The sequence below is a fragment of the Podarcis bocagei genome, assembly GCF_964188305.1.
Source record: "Podarcis bocagei genome assembly, chromosome: 13".
Taxonomy (NCBI): Eukaryota; Metazoa; Chordata; class Lepidosauria; order Squamata; family Lacertidae; genus Podarcis; species Podarcis bocagei.
The window spans coordinates 32,920,922-32,937,040 of NC_138138.1; the positions used below are offsets into that span (position 1 = coordinate 32,920,922).

General features: G+C 40.6%; 1 protein-coding gene across 2 annotated transcripts; it reads left to right on the forward strand.

Annotated features, from left to right (window-relative positions):
- Positions 1 to 580: 580 nt before the first annotated feature.
- LOC308570466 (uncharacterized protein) lies at positions 581 to 14,800 on the forward strand. 2 transcript variants are annotated; one of them, XM_081165317.1, is made up of 13 exons: positions 581 to 1,023; positions 2,400 to 2,506; positions 2,734 to 3,075; positions 4,131 to 4,526; positions 5,177 to 5,536; positions 6,832 to 6,885; positions 8,415 to 8,456; positions 9,868 to 9,888; positions 10,026 to 10,046; positions 10,766 to 10,798; positions 12,232 to 12,273; positions 12,580 to 12,606; positions 13,238 to 14,800. In XM_081165317.1, exons 2-13 carry the CDS (start codon positions 2,434 to 2,436, stop codon positions 13,750 to 13,752), a joined length of 1,926 nt encoding a protein of 641 aa, XP_081021443.1. In that variant the 5' UTR covers positions 581 to 1,023; positions 2,400 to 2,433; the 3' UTR covers positions 13,753 to 14,800. The 2 variants fall into 2 exon arrangements, with proteins under 2 accessions (XP_081021443.1, XP_081021442.1); XM_081165316.1 differs by having other exon boundaries at positions 581 to 1,002.
- Positions 14,801 to 16,119: the final 1,319 nt, after the last annotated feature.

The following is a 16,119-nucleotide window of genomic DNA, read 5'->3' on the forward strand; positions in this document are numbered from 1 at the left end:
CCACGGTGTAGGAGCAAAACATGTGTGTCTTTTTGTCTTTTGTTCTGGTGTGGCCAGAGCACAGGAGCCAAAATGGGACACCCAGGATTGGGATTCAGAAGCCAAGGTGGCTCCTGTAAATGTCACACTTAAGACAGGACAGTTGCATGGTATGCACTCTGCTTAAGGATAGTGTGTTTAGAGTAAGGTTACCAGATGTTTTTCAATGAATCCGGAGACACTTTTCATCTTCAGTGGATTTTGTATGGGGACTGATTTGTAAATCTGGGGACTGTCCCCAGGAAACGGGGATGTCTGGTAACTTTAGTTTAGAGCCCTGTTGGTGAAAACAGGATCTGAGACTCTTGCCAATGAGGCCAAGAAGGTAGGAGAAGAATTTATTTATTGATCTGAACTATAAAGCAACCATATCTTTTAATTATAAAACTACCAGGGAAGAAAGGGTGTGTAACAGTTAATTATTGAAAGGGAGCAAAGGTTGGATAAGCAGGCAGTTGAGAATTATACTTCCTTGTTTGCTCTCCTCCTCTGAATTCTGTGGTGACACACCCATCTGAGGCACAGTCGTAACCATTTTATTCAGATTCAGTGAAGGGACGATTAGTTAGAAATCTAGTCTCTGTCGTATTTGTCATTGCCAACTCATCAGTTTCAGATATATTACTGTACCTTTTACCTTTTCACTTCATGTAGTACAAAGAAGATCTTGACAAAGACATGGAAAGTGACTTGTTGCTGATTGGCTCTTGTGGTAGAAAGAGGGCCAATCCTTTCTACTCCAGCCACCTATTCATATAGAGCTAAGCCCGCCATTATTCAAATTTGATGCTACTGGATACCACCTGATCAGTATTACAGGTTGTTGCTGTTTTAATCCAATGAATGAAAAAGTCTAAAGGTATGGTTTGGAAGAAGCCATATGGATATGGATCAGAGGAATGGATTGTTGGCTCATATTTCAATTCATTTGCAAAATATATTGTCCAGTTCTGAGAATTAACTGTAAGTAGGAGAGGTCTTCAGGTATGGCAAACTGGTTTTTTATGGTATTTTTTATTATGAAAGATGATCCTGGTCTGTCTCTACTTTTAGAGTTGTTCACTAATTACACTTGGCAAGGTGATTTTTAATGTTTTAATAAAGCTAGGGGCAAAGGTGTGTTTGTGTGAGGGAGGGAGGGAGGGAGGGAGGGAGGGAGGGAGGGAGGGAGAAGGAGACCCACAGCACGATTTGAAAAGCTGTGGATATCTTTATGAAGAAGAATTAAACCTTTACAAAGATGAATTAAACTACTGTCTCCTATATTGGCTATACAAATCTACTAATACGCTTGACAAAAACTTCTCTGCTCTTTTTAAAAGTAATTTGATACTGCTATTTATAAAGCACTCAAAACATCCTGAAAATATTTCTGAATATGACTGTAAGATCCAGTGAATATCCGTTTGAGTCATATTTTTAGTCATTTGGAATTGCACACCCTGTCAGAAATGTTAAATCTCTCAGAGTGCTTTTATCATGAAAAATTCCCAAATGATATGCAATTTTTATTATTATTATTATTATTATTATTATTATTATTATTATTATTATTATTATTATTATTATTATTATTATTAGATATCTGCTCCCTCTGCATGACTGCTGCTGGGTAGCTGTTGTTGCTGCTGCCTCATTGAAAGAAGCAGCCAGCTGAACAGACCCACCTCACTCACCCGTCATCTGACTCCAGCATCAGATGAGGGCCATATCCAATAATGAAAGATCAACTGTCTGTTGGCACTGGGCGAACATGGGGTCCAGTGTCCAGCTCTTTTCTTCTCTGCCCCCCCCCCCACACTACCTGGGGTTAATTCTTATCTTCCTGGCTTGGGACCTCTGTGGTCTCCATCACTCCCTTTTCTTTCCTGTTGGAGTCTGCTTATCTGACCCTGGCAGCCAGACTTCTCCACAGGGAGAAACACGAAGAAGGGCCTCAGATCATGATTGCGGGGTCCAGGTTGATTCCTATAGGGAGAGGCAGCCTTATGCATAGGATTGTGCAGTTAGCTGATGATGGAGATGCAGTTGATGCTGACGATAAACAGACACTTAACCTCCACCTGCAAGGGCAACTTGTGGGCTGCCCAGGGTGGGAAAAGAGGGAGCAAACACTCAAAACGAGATCGAGGTTAAGGATGAGGAAGGAGGCAACACAGCTTTTAATTGCGAAGGATTGTAAAAAAATTAAAATGCTAGTGAACCTGGAAATACCACATTTGTCACCCATTCTGTTGGGAAGTTTATCAGTTAACTGAAATCCAATTCTTAAAATTATTCTGTTGTCTTGAGTAGTCGGGAAACATTGCAAAGTCATGCATTGTTTAACAAACTCCCCCCCCCCTCTTTTATGCTGCCAGAGATCTGGATGGCTGCCAGGGACTTCTCACCACAATGGAGAGACTAGTGAAGCCGATCTTTGTGGTTGGTGTCGCTATGATCAGTTTTGTTGGAATATGGAGGAAGGGTAAGAAGCAATTTGCTCTCCCCAGAAACACTGCTTGATTTGTCATTATAATTCTTATATACAGCATTCCACAAAATTGTTTTCCCATAATAATGCAATTCTGACTTACCAGGACTTCGGGGGGGATGGGGGATGGGGACAACACCATTTTATTATGCTGGTATTGAGATCACATAGACCTCAAACTAATTCCATCAGTCAAAGTTGCTGTTTTTATTTCCTTATAGCTGTTTATATTAAAGGAACTGTCAGCCCTGAAATTGTCCAAGTTGGACAAGATGTGATATTGTGCTGCCAAATAGGAGGCTGCACATCCTCCAGGCTACAAGTCCACTTATATAAGTGGGAAGGCTCCAAAAATCAAACCTTGTATATCCACAATAGTACAGAGCAGCAGTACAGCGTTCAAGAAAGTGTTCAAGAGAACAACCCTCACAAAGGATACTATGAGAATGGATTCCTTGAAGTGACTCTCCTCCAGGTGCAGCTAGCAAACGGTGGGCAGTATGTGTGCTCCATGATGTGTGATGATGTCTATAAAGAAGATATTGTGGAGGTGACAGTAGAAGGTAACTACAAAGGCTTAGATGCTATCTCCCTAATCCATGACTTGTGGAGGCCTGGTTTATATTACTGAGACTAGGTAGACGTCTCAGAAGGGACTTGAGAGTTGGGGGGGGGAGTTCTAGAAAAATTCTCTCTTGGCCCAACACATGGGGCAAGCCACAATCTCTGGATCTGGTTTCCTGGACTGGGCAGGAAGAGGGATATATGGAAGTGGGAGATACGAACACAGTCGCTTGTCATGGCTGGATCACTTCTGGTCAAGATTTAGGTTTCCAGCACCCTTTTCCCCTTCTGCAGAGGCAGGGGACCTGTTACAAAGGTCCACCCTTGAAGACTGCTGGATCTAAATGGCTTGCAGATGGTTCTGAGGGATTTTGCAGCTGATATGACTGGCACCCCCTGGGTGATTTGCTAAATATGGGAATTGCTCGTGCCATTAATACAATCGCCTCTGACCACCCTCTTCTGCTTCACATTATTATTATTTTATGGCCCTTCACTCTAAGATCCCAGGGTGGGTTACACAATTATGGCACCATGTTACAAATAGTTTATAATAACTTACTATCCGAGAAATATGATGGGTTCTAAAAATATACATTTCAAGTGTCAAAAGAGGTACATCTTCAGCATTCACCAGAAGCTGTAAGATGCTAGATACATCTCTGTGGGGAGGGAACCCCACAACTTAGGGGCTCCCACAAATTATGCCATCTCCTGAAGGTCTGGTGGTGGTTAAACAACCAATGCTACTTTATACACCATTCGTAGCACCAGAGAGTGTCTGTAGGGAAGGAGGTGGCCTTTGAGACCTAAGTTAGGTAAGGTTTGAAACACTAAGGTGAATACCTTGAACTGGACCCAGAAACAAACAGCAAATTTTCCAAGTTAAATTTTAAAATTTTACCGAATGTTGTGTTTATGGGAAATGATAGCTTCAGCTTTATACATCTCTATTTTCCACTCATTTCCTAGTATAGCTGTGCTATCACAAGTATGAACTACTGTGTGAGTGTATGTAAAGTATGAGTTATTAACATAAATGAATGTTTTCCAGGTTTAATTAGTGTTGCTGTTGGGGATGTTGCCATTCTTCCATGCCAGATGATTGAGACCTATTATCCCTCTCATCTGGAACTGCAGTGGAGAAGAAGCAGCCCTGGGAAGAGCAGGACCATCTATTCTTACCAGCTTTATTGGGATACCTGCCCATCGGTTTGTTATGGAGACAAATTTAATGCTAGGTGCCCTTATTCAAATGGACCCAAGAGTCAAGTATGGCTTAGGAAGAAGTACAAACTAAATGCAGAGGTGTTGAAACACAATAATCTTGGGGTTGGAAATATTTCCCTGAAACTAAATAACATTCAGAAAGAAGATGCAGGGAGATACGAATGTTCTGTGAACTCTAACTTGCAGCGCAAAGTGGTAATCTACAAGCTTGATGTGAGAGGTAAATAATACCAATGTCAAAAAGAAAGAAAGAAGCAAGGAAAAGGGTTTGGTAATAACACCTTTTTTCCTGCTTTGCTTGCAGGAGAAGTAACAGGGATCACATGAAAAGTAACTGGGGTCTTTGCAGGCAATTTTAAAGCCTTGCTTTTAGTTATAGTCAAGATTAAATGGCAAACTAGCACTATTTTAAGAGTATTTACTGTGGGTTGTATGTTATAACTGATAATTCCAAAATTGTGCGTGCTTGTGAAAAATGATCACACCAGTGCGACTATGAACATCCTCCAGTTTTGCATCAATAGTCTACTGGTCAGTATTTGCATCTGCCATAAATGGTCCTATTCTTGAATTGTGCAATCCTGTATCAGTCTACTCAAAAGCAACGATTGACTTCAATGAGACTTAGTTCCAAGTAGATGTGGATAGGGTTACAGCTTGAACTTACAATCCTACAATGATTAATCCAATGTGTGTCCATTGATTTTAACTGAACTTGTTCTAGACTCAAGTGGCAATTTTACACACACCTGAGAATCAGTTCCATTTAAATCAAGAGACTTTGCTGGAAGTATGCATTTATTCAGTCATTTATTTGCTAAGAGGTGAGGGGTAAATGAAGTCCAATAATATTTCTTATTATCTTTTCAGCTTTTGTAGGTGTTTTAGTTGTCGGCAATGTAAATCCTAAAATTGGCAGAATTGGACAAGATGTGATATTCCATTGCCAAGTAAGAGGATGCAAATCTTCCAGAGTGCAAGTGCAATTATATAAGTGGGAAGGCTCAAAAAATCACACATTGTACACCCACAACAGCACAAACCAGCACAGGGCTGAAGAAAAAAGCACAGGAGAGAGTGATGAGAATGGCATGCACAAAGGACACTATAAGAATGGGCTCCTTGAAGTGACTCTTCTTAAAGTGCAACTAGCAGACAGTGGCCAGTATGTTTGTGCCACAACATGTGATGATGTCTACAAAGAAGATATTGTGGAGGTGACAATAGAAGGTAATTATGAAGGCTTAGATCGTTAGAACTTCCATAATTCTTCTCTTCTGCTCAGCACAAACTGTAACCCACTGATTTGCTAAAATGTGCATTTGATAAAGTTTCCCTCCTAAATGCATTTGGGGTTGCAATAAACACTTCTTCCTTTTTAGGACTGGGAGTTTTGTTTTGTTTTGTTTTTAAAAAAAAAAGTTTATTTATTTAAAAATTACATCCTGGTTTTCACTATCTGAGGTTTCCAAGCAGTTCACAGCAATAAAATGTACACTATAGAAAATTCAAAACCTAAATGAAACCTCCAAAATTTAAAACCTCAAGTATCTTAAATCGGCCTAAACGGCCTCGGTCCTGTATACCTGAAGGAGCGTCTCCACCCCCATCATTCAGCCCGGACACTGAGATCCAGCACCAAGGGCCTTCTGGTGGTTCCCTCATTGCGAGAAGTGAGGTTACAGGGAACCAGACAGAGGACCTCCTCTGTAGTCACACCTGTCCTGTGGAACACCCTTCAGACACCCTTCAGATGTCAAAGAGATAAACAACTACCTGACATTCAGAAGACATCTTAAGGCAGCCCTGTTCAGGGAAGTTTTTAATGTGTGACATTTTAGTGTATTTTTGGTCTCTGTGGAAGCCGCCCAGAGTGGCTGGGGAAACCCAGCCAGATGAGCAGGGCACAAATAAATTATTATTATTATTATTATTATTATTATTATTATTATTATTATTATAAGTTATCATTAACAACTTAAGTTTCCTTCCTCCTCTTTCTTTGCCTGTTAGTGGTGCTATTCCAGTTTTGTTGTTGGCTTTCTACTGCAATCATGTCCTGGTGTGGCCATGGGTCTGTAGAGGACCTCATATATTCTTTGAGGGCTTCAGGAGATGTTTCCAAAGGGGTAATGACAGAAAAAGAGGTTCCGGAACTCACCATGAACGCTTTCCTTGTTCTCTTATGATGGCAATGGAGCCCAACTGAGAGGTGCTGGAACCTTTCAATGCATGGCTTGACTTTAAAAAGTGGAAAACTGAAGGAAAAAAAATAACTTCTTCTCAGACCACCTTTTATGACCTCTGTGGCACCCAATGGAACATCTGCCCTGCTCCTGAATATGGACAGTGTTTTTGAATGTGGCCAAAGGGAAATGGAGGGGCCAAAGCTTCATGTAAGTTCTAGAAGGAAGAGACCTAAGACACATTCCAAGATAAACTCTGAGCTTCTATGAGCCTCTGAAAACCCTGCTTCTGGTGAGGCAATGGAGGGAAATTTAATTAAGCCTGCTTTTGTCTTTTAGAAGTGCCTGTCCAAAGTGCTGAAGTCTGGATGTTCTGTGGCTTTGCTTTCATAGGTAAGTTTCCTTACATGAATGGAGTAGGTATGAAATTCCTTAAAATGCAGTGTTATGCACTGTGACATATTTATTTATTAAGATATGTTTTGAGCCAGATAATTAAAAATAAGAGGTGATGCTTTCCTTTCATTGTGTCAGCCGGTCTTCAAATCTATTTATTGCATTAAGTAAGAAATAGGTTTTCCACCTTTCTATTTGGCAGAACAAGCCCACAGGGCTATGACTATCTCCCATCTTTGACCCTTTCTGTTACTGCTGTGAGGGATCAAAAGATAAGTGTAAGGATGGAGGAGGAATCCATTTTTAATGGATTTAAACACAGTATTTGGGGCTTCTGACCTCTTCAGGCTTTGCCCTTATTGGAAGGTCTCTTGCATCATGTGCCTGTTTATGCTGCTTGAGCATTGTCCTTTTTCAAAGCTAGACTAGTTATCAGGGCTGCATGCGTGCGTGTACACACACACACACACACACACACACACCCCAATCCAGGGCCTCTGGAAGTAGGTGAAATGCTGCTTCAGGGTAGGGCTTTGGGAATAAGAAGTAGTGGCCAGGCAGGATTGATGAGTAGGGAGTGAAAGCCTGCACCCCAAATCAAATGGCATCCACCATCACCGCCCCACCTTCTGCCTGGAAATTGGGAAGTTGCTTCTTGTCAGGTAGGTTCCCCCTACTGACTTTTCATTGCCTCCCTTTCCCACCCAATGCCTGTCTTTCCTTTCTGCCTGTTGGGTTACCCCCTGACATCCCTGGATCCCTCAGGGCCACCCAACCCCCAGACTTGAGCAACACTTGGATTCCACTGAAACTGACCCAATTCAGTTCCAAACATGGCTGATTGCAGTGCACAACCCTATTAATGCACAGTTTAAAATACATATCAAAGAGTCTAGCCCAGGGGTCAGCAAACATTTTCAGCAGGGGGCCGTTCCACTGTCCCTCAGACCTTGTGGGGGGCCGGGCTATATTTTGTGGAAAAAATGAACGAATTCCTATGCCCCACAAATAAGCCAGAGATGCATTTTATATAAAAGCATGCATTCTACTCATGTAAAAACACCAGTCAGGCCCCAGAAATAACCCAGAGATGCATTTTAAATAAAAGGGCACATTCTACTCATGTAAAAACACGCTGATTCCCGGAGTGTCCACGGGTTGGATTTAGAAGGTGATTGGGCCAGATCTGGCCCCCAGGCCTTAGTTTGCCTACCCATGGTTTAGCCACACACATGCTTTTATAATTATTAGTGCATAAATGTTTTTATACAGTTATATGAATTGTTGTATGCACCTGTTTCTGTGCTGGTCATTTTAGGAAACCTTAAGTGCATATGCATATGATAATGCCTATTGTCTGCTAGATTTTTTTTGCATTTTTATTAGTACTGTTAATGAAAACCCAAGAAACAGGGCAAAGATCCTTGTGAATAAGCTCAAAGTAATTCCATCCCTATTTAAGTGTTCTTTGTCTTGTAAATAGCACTTTTAAAAATAAAAAGAATAATCTTTTCATTTATTCTCAGCTTTCCTCTTCATAGTAAGTTGGCGTATTTTGAGAAAGCTAGGTGAGTTAATGTTCTCATTTGTTTAAGTGTCGGGGGGGGTTAACTTCTTAAACATACTTGCAGTGTTTTTGCCCTACCTTCAATTATGAACTAATATCAGAGACAAGGCACAGACCTAATCTTTTCTTAATAGTAGCCACTACAATTCTAGGACACAGAAAACTATGGAGTGATTTTCTTCCAAGTGGCAGGAGATGCATTTTGTAACAGTGAACAGTGCTTGAAACTGATATGGGAAGTTGCTTTCCTTCAGATATTTGAAAGCCAAGTTGTTTAGGGCTTTAAGCATTAGTCTTTCAACTGAGCTCAGAAATGAATAGTCAGCCAACAGAGTTATTTCAAGATTAAAGGAATGTGACTTCATATAGCTGAACCAATGTGAGGATAAGTTTATACTGGCAGCAAATTGGCATTAGCCACCTTCGTGTTGGTGTCATACTTGGTTTTTCGGTCAAAAGTGTATCAACTAGGTACAGGCCAATTTGGATTCAGCTGGTCAAACACAGAAAATGCGCAAGGAAAACAACAATAGCCCATTGAAATAGCACCTATACTTGAAGTAATCACCCCATGACCAGAGAGGAGGGTATTAGAAAGCTTGTATACTTGTAAAGACTCTTACAAGAAGGGATGTTTATTACGACACCTCTGGAAGTCGTGGCACATGGTACCACTCAGGATGGGAGCAGGGAAATGTGGTGAAGAAGAGGGAAGCACTGGGTTATAGTGGGTGGCCAATGATACAATTCAGTAGTTAACACTGAGACAGGCCCTCCTTGCGGATTTCAATTGCAATAGAAGATGTGTAAAAAGGAAAGACAAACATAATCCATGATTTAATGCAGCCATTTTATTTTTGAAAATAAACAAACTGTTTATTCCAATAAAATCACTGTATTTGTGTGCATGTGCTTTGCAGAAGCAATTGCTCCCAATCAAAGTAAAGTGTAACATTTGTTTCTATGTTTCTCTTGGTGAAATAAATACATAGCAAACTCAGTGGCTGGATCTGCATGTCACAGTAAGCTACAGTTAATGGTTTACTCGTTTAGCAAACAGATCACTCCTACTTTGCTCCTCCCACTACCATTAATGAGGGGGAACCATAGTCGATCTTGTCTTTGTGTTTTGCCCAAACCAGGCATCATGGTTTGATTCACTCAAACAAACCACAGTCAGAAAGCTTAGAATAAACCTTGACCTCCATCAGGAAATGGTATGGAGGAAAAACGATGGAATATTCCCTTCCCTGCTGTGATTGCTCACAGTTGCTGTGAAGTTTTGTAAGAAGTGAGATAACTGAATCATGGCTTCCCTCTGTTACTTCTTCTTGGGCTCTTATTGTGCTAGGATGTGTGGTTTATTATTTCAAAATATCTACCTCACATGAAACCTTTGATGTTTTTTGCAGAAGAATTAAAGAAAGGCAATGGTAAGTCTTGTAATAGATTCCACCTTTTAAACCATCAGTTGGTAGTGAAAGAAACATATCACAAATCTCATGCTGTTCTTGCTGATAAATTTTCATTTTAAAATTCATATGAAAAGCAAATATATCTTACCTTGCAGAACAGTTAAAGACAGAAAATGGTAAGTAGCAAAAACTTTTCAAACAAAATCTAAACAAAATATTGTTGCACGTCACCCCAACCTTGGAGCTGTGAGAGATTCCAGGGATTCCAGGCAGTTACCTAGAGTTTGGTTTCCTTGGAACGAGTGACTGCAGAGACTGTGGTGTCTTTATGATATATGGTATACAACCTGAGCCTATGATGGAGGGGCTCATAGCATTAACATCCCAGAATGTTTTGCTTCTCCCATAGTCACAGCTTTGGATTCAAACAGAAATCAACCATGGCTCTGACTCTCTGGCTTCTTCCTGCTTCTAGCCCAACTCTTTCACACACCTCAACTCCTGCTCTTGTCTGCTATTGTCCTTCTCACTACCAACCAGAGCAACTTCCTTTCTTATGCTATCAATCTATACTTATAGGCCATTATGGTCCTTGCCTGGCTAATTCAACAATGAGATCCTTCATTAGATTTTAACATTTGCTGGAACCAGGAATTAGAAGGGGCTCAAGCATCATACAGCCTAACCCCACCACCAACCTCACAACAATATTACTTGGGTATCCTAGAAGGATACCTCTCTCTCTCTCTCTCTCTCTCTCTCTCTCTCTCTCTCTCTGTGTGTGTGTGTGTGTGTGTGTGTAAGGAAATATGTACTGCAAATTAGATTTACAGATGCCATAACATGATTTTTAAATTTGTTGTTAAGATAAAACCATATATGTTCTCCTTTCTAGAAAAACTAAAGGGAGAAATGAAGGCAAAAACAGGTAAGTGAATCTCTCCTTTCTTAGTTTGGAACTTACTCTTCAAGGAAAACTAAGTTTTATTCAGAATAATTGCCTAGCATAGTTGTGATCATTCTTTTCAAAGTGTCTGCTCCGACGAAAATTTAGTTAAATACCTCCCATTATTTTTCCACTTCTAAAGAAGGTAACTTCTAAATCACATATTGCCAAAATAGCCTTGTCAGTAAGTATGTGCCAAATTAATGCTCCCCATGCTATATCCCTTTAAGAAATTACCCACCCCCAATCGGGGGGGGGGGGACTATTCAGAAAGGAAGCGTCCTCCTTGAACATTAATGAAAGCTTTCCTCCAGCAGCTTCAGTGTGGGGAGGATTATTGTCATTGGGGTGCAATATGGAGAGAAATGAGTTAAAGCTCTGCTTCATGCATCATAGTTCTGGTTCCTTCCATCATAACTACTATTTAAAGAACAGATCAGGCATATTCAATACTTACACACATTTCACATAGCATTTAAGACATATTCAGAAGTTTTCCTCTCACCTTAACTGGATTAATGATTTTACCAGCTCTGCCAGTGTGCCAGTTTACATATGTGTGTAAACACACCTGTTCCATGTATATTTACAGAGATGCATTTTGGGAGATCTTAAATCTAGAGATCATTGCATACCATGGTAGTTATTTCAATGTGCCAAAACACTTTTAATCACTTGGGGGAATTAGGAAAAAACAGCAGATTATCAGTGTAAATTCAAATATGTTTTAATTATTACAACCCAAAGGACAGACAGTCCATTAAAAGGCTTTGAGAGTAGAGATGCCATGCAATGCTACCAAAATTGCCAGTTAATGCAAAATAATACACAGGCTACACAAACCCTTATTGCCTAAACTAATAGCTTACCTATCTAGCTGTTTTGTATAATTGAGATCAAATCAGAGCCCCAAAATTCTAATGGTTCCTGTATAATATGTGGGAATGTAGTTCAACACATCTAGCAGGGCTGCACTAAAGACCTAGATGCACAAGGGGAAATTTGGATGCAAATGACGGTTTAGACAGCACAAGAATAGAAAGACTGAGATTCAGAAAATTTTGCCTCCCCTGCTCCATGTGACAAGGCAATGTGTGTTTCATGGGTACCATATCAAAGAACTCTTGTGACACTTGGTATGAAAAGTTGGACTGCCTTGCACCAGATGGCCCACCATTTTTGGTGGCATTATCTGAGCATAAATCTTTTTTCCCATTTCAAGATAACAGAATGATAAATCTCATTAAGTCTTTCAGCTTTCAACCAATGAATCAGTCAACTTACTATTTCACTTATTCTATGTTTCTCATTATGTCAAACAAACACATTTCAAACTCCTGATTTATTGGGAAGCATGTTTTTAGTTAGTTTTAAACTTGTACTTCATCTGAGAAATATATTTTTTTCCTTTGCAGAACAATATGAAGCAGGAAAGGAACAATTGGAGATGGTTAAAGGTGAGTCTTATGTAATGTTTTGCACATTTGTGGACAAAATACATTCTTTAGGAGGCATGGGGAATGAAAAGGTTATCCTTCTTATTTTTAAAAGTGCAATTTACAAGAACCATAGAAACTTAAATGTCCCACCCTCTTCCTCTTAATTGTTTCCTTTGCCATACTGCAATGCAGTGTCTGTGTAACCTTACCATGCCAACAATTATTATGTGGACATTTGCATCTTCACTGCTAGATCTTCTAAAAATTCAGCTATTGTTGTCATCCTTCCTCACATAATGTTTTTGTTCGTTTCTTTACATACAGAAATATTAGCTGCCCACTTACACAAAGGTAAGACTAACAAATACTTTTAAAAATTCACATGGTTCGATAAATGAAAAATAGGGTTGTTTTTTAAGCAACACAAAATAACAACCAATGCACTGGTGGTAATCTGCAATTCTAATTAGTTTCATAGAGGTTTTCCAGATGATTATTTAAAGGGAAGAGGGATAAGCGGTGATGAGAGAGGAGTAAAGTTTGGCATTGCAATGAAAGGGGAGTGAAGCTCAGCATGGGGAAAATATCTTCACTCTCCTCCTTGTGTCTGATGCTGATCTTCATTCCCCATTTCATTATCATGCTGATCTTCACTGCCTTCCAATTTTGATATTCCCCAAAGAGTTTATGTTGTCCTTCAGTTCTTCTGGAGGGTTGGGGACAGAGGTACACAATGCCTGGGCTGGCAAGTGTGCTGAGGATTCCAGCAGAATTACATTGGTGCATACATGGGTTGAATTGCTTTTTGAAACAAGCTTTGTTCTCTGGAATAGAAATTTGTATTTTCCATAATATGTCACAATGCCGTGTAGCAGCAGATGTGTGTGCAACCCACAAAGGGATGCTGGTGTCCTCAAAGAGTGACATAAAGCAACCCTTCAATCTGTGCATTTTGAGTTCAGCCCTTTCCTTTCCTTTGCAGCTGATGTGATCTTGGACCCCAGGACAGCTCACCCAAAGCTAAAAGTGTCTGAAGATGGCAAAAGTGTTTGGAACACAGGAAATGTTTCTAAGGTTTCTGACTGGGAGGAGCGGTTTGACTCCCGCACATTCATTCTGGCAAAACATGGATTTTCAGAAGGCAAACATTACTGGGAGGTGGAGATTGGTCAGAAGAAAACCTGGGACTTGGGAGTTGCCTCTGCAACCGCTTCTAGAAAGGGGGAGATCACCCTGTCTCCTGAGAATGGCTACTGGGTCATAGGATGTGATGATGGGAAAGATTATTGGGCTCGGACGGAGCAATGGACCCGCCTGAAAGTGAACGGAAAGCTTACAAAATTAGGAATATTCCTAGATAAATCAGCTGGAAGCTTATCTTTTTATGATGTCTGCAGACATAGGAAATTGCACACTTATAAAACACTTGGTGTTGGGGAGCTTTATCCCTTCTTCTATATAGGCTCTGTAACTAATCAGCCATTGAAAATTGTGTAATATTTGAAAGAAAATGAGATTGTGGAGAAAAAAATGAAAACAAATTCCACAGATAGCTGAGAATTAATTAGCACAGGTCTTTCGTTTAACCATGGTTTTTCTTTCTTTCTCATATTGGTGTCAGAGAATAAAAGACTCGGAATAGAAGTAATGTTACAAGTGACTGCACTGTGTAAAGTCCCCTTCCCCAATCAATTTTGTGGCTCTAATCCAGAGCCCCTAATTAAAGCAACCTTTCCTTAGCCAGCCCAGAAACCCATCCCAAATTAGTTTGGGAAGGGACTAATTTTTAATCAGGGTAAAAAAAAAATCCTAAATAAATACAGAGCTGGGAGGATGACAGGTGAAGGAGACATTACATCTGAGAACTGGGGATCAATTCTGCACCTTTATTAAGTGTCTTCTCTGACTGCAAAGCAGCATTGCTGCCTTCGCTCAAAAGTTGTCAAGCAAGGGGAGCAATCCTGCAGGACAAGTCTTCAGGAAAGAAGGACAGTTAGGTTACATAGGGCAAGAAAGAGATTCAGGTGGCATCTTCCTTTTTCTGGTATGGTGCAGACAGTGGGCAGATAGATCTTTGCCTTTTGTGGGGTTTCCTAAATGATGCCTGCTCGTCTTCCTGCTTGATGCCTTGCCCCCTGACAGCCCTGGATCACTCTGGGCCATCCAACCTGACCCACAGTGATTGGCAGCTGAGTTAACCCATGCTGTTCTTGCTGATAAAATTTTCTTTTTAAAATTAATATGAAAAGCAAATGTATCTTTTATGTCTTTGACACCTGAATTTTTCTAAACAGGCCTGATTTGTCTCAGGACTTGGTACACAGCCCCAACAAATGAGACAAATCGTGTATTGACTTTGTCTTTACCAAAGTGTTCAAGTCTCATCTATTTTCTCAGGCTTTTAACTCTTGATCTGGTTATTGTTGTTGATTAATTATTTCTAAGTCTGATAACCCGATTAAGGAGTTGGTTATACATATTCAAAATGAATAAATATATTGAATATTCAATACATGTTTTCATTGTTTTCTTTAGAATATTGTATAACTAATTTTGACATAAAGGTAAAGGTACCCCTGCCCGAACGGGCCAGTCTTGACAGACTCTGGGGTTTGTGCGCCCATCTCACTCTATAGGCCATGGGCCAGCGCTGTCCGGAGACACTTCCGGGTCACGTGGCCAGTGTGACGAAGCTACTCTGGCGAGCCAGAGCCGCACACGGAAAGGCCATTTACCTTCCCGCTGGTAAGCGGTCCCTATTTATCTACTTGCACCCGGGGGTGCTTTCGAACTGCTAGGTTGGCAGGCGCTGGGACCGAGCAGCGGGAGCGCACCCCGCCGCGGGGATTCGAACCGCCGACCTTTCGATCGGCAAGCCCTAGGCGCTGAGGCTTTTACCCACAGCGCCACCCGCGTCCCAATTTTGACATATATCAGTATTAAAAACTGTAGTATAAAAAAATCCTTATATGAACCCAATCAGAGCAATCCAAATAGGGATATTTCTAAATATGTTGTCCAGAAGTCTGTCTTTGCATGATGTCCACAGAGGTGAAATGGATGATGGCCAATAAACTGGGCTTGAATCCTGGGAAGCCAGAGGTTCTTTGTTTGGAACACTCCCATATTTAGGAACTTGGCAAGTTGCATGTTCTGGATGGCTTGCACTCCCTCTGTACTCCTGGATACACCTTTGTCACTAGAAGTCTAAGTGTTCTCTGTGACTAGGAGTGTCTTTTACCAGCTCTGTGTGGTTTACCAACTACAGCTGTTCCAGGGATAGCCTGATCACTAGAGTCCATGTGTTGGTAACTTCAAGGCTGGATTACTGTAATGCCTTCTATGTTGGGCTGCCCTTGAGTCTGATTTGGAAGCTCAAACTAGTGCAGAAAGCTGACTGGCTGATGACACATGACAACATTGTTAAAACAGCTGCACTAGATTTCTGCTTACTACCAAGCCAAGTTCAAGGTTCTTGTATTAATGTACAAAGCCTTGAACAATTTATGTCCAGGGTACCTGAGGAATGACCTGAACCCTTATATTCCAGCTTGTTCACTGAGATTGTCTGCAGAAGTGCTATTTGTCATTCCCAAGTTGATGGGGGTTCGTTTACAACAAGAAGAAAACAAGACTTTTTGTCATTGGCCCAAACATTAGTCTTTCCAGAGGAGGTTTGCCAAATCGAACTTGAAATACAGATATAATAACAAAGTAAGAGCTCGCCTCCCCCTATGACTATTAATCTCTGCAACTCAGTCTGTCTCATAATGGCGGATCCCAATTAAATAGTACATCATAGGAGAGTCTTTTATCTTCTTCCAAATATTTCAAAGAACAAAGGCTTTAGTTAATATTATTATT

Coding starts and splice junctions, on each gene's coding strand:
- LOC308570466 (XM_081165317.1), top strand. CDS start 2,434: ATGGAGAGACTAGTGAAGCCGATCTTTGTGGTTGGTGTCGCTATGATC. Junction 10,047..10,765: donor ACAGTTAAAGACAGAAAATG/GTAAGTAGCAAA, acceptor TCTCCTTTCTAG/AAAAACTAAAGGGAGAAATG. Junction 12,607..13,237: donor AGCTGCCCACTTACACAAAG/GTAAGACTAACA, acceptor TTTCCTTTGCAG/CTGATGTGATCTTGGACCCC.